This window comes from Lathyrus oleraceus, chromosome 6 (assembly GCF_024323335.1).
Source record: "Lathyrus oleraceus cultivar Zhongwan6 chromosome 6, CAAS_Psat_ZW6_1.0, whole genome shotgun sequence".
Lineage (NCBI taxonomy): Eukaryota > Viridiplantae > Streptophyta > Magnoliopsida > Fabales > Fabaceae > Lathyrus > Lathyrus oleraceus.
The window spans coordinates 21,424,390-21,428,129 of record NC_066584.1 but is presented as its reverse complement, the minus strand read 5'-3'; the positions used below and the strand labels follow the sequence as shown (position 1 = coordinate 21,428,129).

The window sequence follows — 3,740 nt, the reverse complement described above, 5'->3', positions numbered from 1 at the left end:
ATCATATCATTAATTTAAAAATTGCAATCTGATATGACGAGCTACATAATAATAATTATTAGTTGATCGTATAAAATTATTTTACACTATTCGTAGATATCTCATTTTCTCTATAATAAATAGAGAAAATAGATGATACAATGATAGTGTAAATATCAATACTAACTTAATAAAGATACAACTTAATAAATTTAAATATATCAAAAATAAAAATTTTATATGAAAAAAAAAGTTGTACACAATTCACAAACAAAAGTTTTCATATCAAATTTCTTAACTTAACTTGTGTTCTTAAAACACAAATTAAATTTTTCTATATTTTAAATGTGAATTTATTATTTAACTTAATCAAATCCTTATCCAACCACAAATTACTATAATGTTTTTTTTTTTTAAATAATTAATATGTTGATTGAGTAACTTTACCAGCAACAAGCAACAGATCGTAGAATCAAAGAAGACGAAAAATTTTCAACATTTTCAGACTGTATCATGTGGGAATCGATTCTATTAACCGTGGCTGCTACCGCCGGCAACAACATCGGAAAAATCCTTCAAAAGAAGGGTACCATCATTCTCCCCCCTCTCTCCTTCAAGTTCAAGGTAAAGTTCTTTCCCTTTTTTTTTCTTCTTTTTTGAATTTTCTTGATTCGGTTTTCATTAAAGATCTCACTTTTTTAATAACATTATGATTTGAACCAGATGGGTGTGTCTGAAATTGGTCATTATTGTTTGTATTTTAAGATTTATTAATTTGTTACCACTTGAAGATTGAAGATTTTGTCATGCATGTTTAGAAAATGAATTAAATTGAATAAATAAAAGGTTTTGTGGCCATGAATTTACTGTTTTATTGCTATATCATTGTTTTTTGCAGGTTATTAGGGCTTATGCTTTGAACAAAACATGGTTGATAGGTTTTCTGATGGATATTTTTGGGGCATTATTGATGTTAAGGGCATTATCTCTGGCTCCAGTAAGTGCTATGAAAATTCAATTCAAAGGGATTTTATAATACCCTTAATGTCTTATAGTGTTTTGCCTAGGTTTTTTTTTTTGACATTGATGATCTTGGTGGGTTTTGTTTTTTCAAGTATAGGTTTCTGTCATTCAACCAGTTTCTGGCTGTGGATTAGCGATTCTGTCGGTCTTTTCTCATTTTTATCTCAAGGAAGTCATGAATATTGTTGATTGGGTTGGAATTATCTTGGCTGGGTTTGGCACAATAGGTAATGTAAGTTTTAAATTACGAGTGAATTGTGTTTAAATGGGTTTTGTTTCAACACGAGAAAACCGGGTTTGTGCTGCAGTGTTATTGTATTAAGATATATGGTTTTGTATTCATGTGACACACTGACACTATTGGTTAACTTATATGTTTGTCTATATTTAGGAGTTGGTGCTGGTGGTGAAGAGCAGCAAGAGGCGGTTGCTCTATCCATTTTTCACATACCATGGCTGGCGTTTGTTGTTTTCATCTTGTTTGTAGGTACCTTGTCTCATGAATCAACTAAATTTAGAGTCACGTTCTTCTATATGGTCATAGATATTCAGCATTCATGAGTGTGGTGGCACTCCCTTGGTTTTACTATAATAATAACAATATGTTAGAAAATGTTTAACGTCCTTGTCGAAGAAGAAATAGTTCTATTCTTTTACCTAGTATAATGAATCAACTAAATGCATTTTTCTTATCATTTCATTAACCTAGTATATTATATAAGAGTATAGGTTACAATACTTATTGATGATATTATTTATAGGCTTTAGCAACTTCGCTTTAGAAAATTATGAATTCACCAATAACATTGTGATAGCACCATCACCCAGGCATTTTTATTATTTTAATTGTTAGAACACTTGCGCAGATGCTGCTTAATGGATGGCTTCGAATATACAAGCGCCAGCGAAGAGAACAAGAGATGGTAATTCATGTTTTAAGCTTGGTGAAATTCCTTTGAATTTACGTGTGTTTTCATAATAAACACCCGCATATGGTAATTTAGCGAGCTGTTTTTTTTTGTTCTTCACTTCTTCTATCGGTTGACATTCTTATGTTTTACAGGTGGAATATGATGTTGTCGAGGAAATCATTTATGGCTTGGAGTCTGGTATTTTGTTTGGGTACTCGTGCTTACCTCTCTACTCTATTTCTGTATTCTGTTCTTGTTCTGCTCCATGTCATTTTTTGAGATGCCTCCACTTCTTTCGTTGGCAATGAGCAAAACTTGATTATGTCTTGAGTTAATTTTAAAGCTTCTATGCAGGATGTCATCTGTAATTTCAAAGATGGGATTCCTATTCCTAGAGCAAGGTTTTCCCAAATTGCTGGTTCCTATATGCCTCCTGATCAGTGTGTTTTGTAGTGGTATAGGCTTTTACTATCAGGTATTCTGAGTTCACTTTTGCACCTTTCAAACTTTGAGGACATTTTACCTGTTTCATTCGAAGTCTCGAGACACTTGTCGAGTTCTACATCACCAATTTCAGAATTCAGATAAACTTCCTTAATAAAATAATCTTTATCTTCTCCATTTTCGCAGACACGTGGCCTGAAGCATGGGAGGGCTATTATAGTTTCTACATGTGCAGCTGTAGCATCAATTTTGACTGGTGTACTTGCTGGGATGCTTGCTTTGGGTGAACGACTTCCTTCCGCCCCAAAAGCCCGTGTAGCACTTCTTCTTGGATGGTAATTTAAGATGTTATGCTTTGTGTTTAATGTCCTTTTCCCTCGATTAAGAAAGGAAATACAACCATTCTTTGTGTTTATTTTTTAAAAATATTATTCTGCAGGCTACTTATAATTACGGGCGTGATTTTGCTCGTTGGTTCAACACGGCTCGTGAGGTTCCTCACTTCTTCACAGCGAAAAAGAAGCAATGTAGAGAAGAATTTTGGCCCTAGAAGATCCACTTCTTCCCGTACAAGGGAGCCAAGTCCTACTAGTGCTGTCATTCAAGCGGCAACATTAAATCATCTGCTATCGTCGTCTTCCAAAGAAAAACCTTGACTTGACATGAGCTGGAGAATGCTCCTTCATCTCATTCACAAGATTTCTTCTAAGCACTAAGCTGCGATGGCTATGGTGTATGATGTATATGTAAGTGGCTGCTTCATCAGACGGCATGACGTTTTTCTGGAATCATTACCTTGTGGCTCACACTCTGGATGAAGTATCTGTTAACTTTCTGACTCTATTTTGTAAAAACTATTCCTGAACTTTCAGTTTGTTGGCTGTTGGGGATTGTATATGACAGTAGTGGTGGCATACCAACATACATAAATTCCTGTTTTCTGATCTAGTAATGATCTTTGCATATAGGTGTTGATTGTGTTAGAATAATGTGCTAAGGGTTCAGATCATCATCCTCTAGAGTGTGCTTCAGAATCCATTTTGAAAGTAAAGATTCTTATCTTGGTAGGTAGATTTGGGTTGGGAGTAGATAACATAAAACTTGAGTGATTATTGAAACTCCAAGATGTTATAATCAAACTGTGTTTGGAACTGTACATGCATTATACTGTGTTTTCTAACACTGTTGGGGTTCTCTCTATTTCCTAAGAGAAATGGATTGTTTGATTTGAAAAAATAGACACACACTATACATTAGGTCCCCACTATCATTAAGTTTGTGTAAGTATATCTTTCTTTAAATAGAATCTTTTTTTTTTGAAATAGAGATATTAACTCAGATAACATCTATGAAAAGATATTTTTTTTCATAAATCATGTTTTT

General features: G+C 33.6%; 1 protein-coding gene across 1 annotated transcript; it reads left to right on the top strand.

Moving 5' to 3' along the window:
• The first annotated feature begins 402 nt into the window (after nucleotides 1-402).
• Nucleotides 403-3,305, top strand: LOC127092729 (probable magnesium transporter NIPA9). The gene is made up of 9 exons (XM_051031614.1): nucleotides 403-603; nucleotides 878-976; nucleotides 1,100-1,229; nucleotides 1,394-1,485; nucleotides 1,869-1,925; nucleotides 2,066-2,124; nucleotides 2,268-2,388; nucleotides 2,544-2,692; nucleotides 2,797-3,305. The coding sequence occupies exons 1-9, from the start codon at nucleotides 493-495 to the stop codon at nucleotides 3,011-3,013; spliced, it is 1,035 nt and encodes a 344-aa protein (XP_050887571.1). The 5' UTR covers nucleotides 403-492; the 3' UTR covers nucleotides 3,014-3,305.
• Nucleotides 3,306-3,740: the final 435 nt, after the last annotated feature.

Excerpts from the sequence above, each read along its gene's own strand:
- LOC127092729 (XM_051031614.1), top strand. The coding sequence starts at position 493 with ATGTGGGAATCGATTCTATTAACCGTGGCTGCTACCGCCGGCAACAAC. Across the intron at positions 1,486-1,868 it reads TTGTTGTTTTCATCTTGTTT|ATGCTGCTTAATGGATGGCT; the intron begins GTAGGTACCTTG and ends ACACTTGCGCAG. Across the intron at positions 2,389-2,543 it reads GTATAGGCTTTTACTATCAG|ACACGTGGCCTGAAGCATGG; the intron begins GTATTCTGAGTT and ends CCATTTTCGCAG.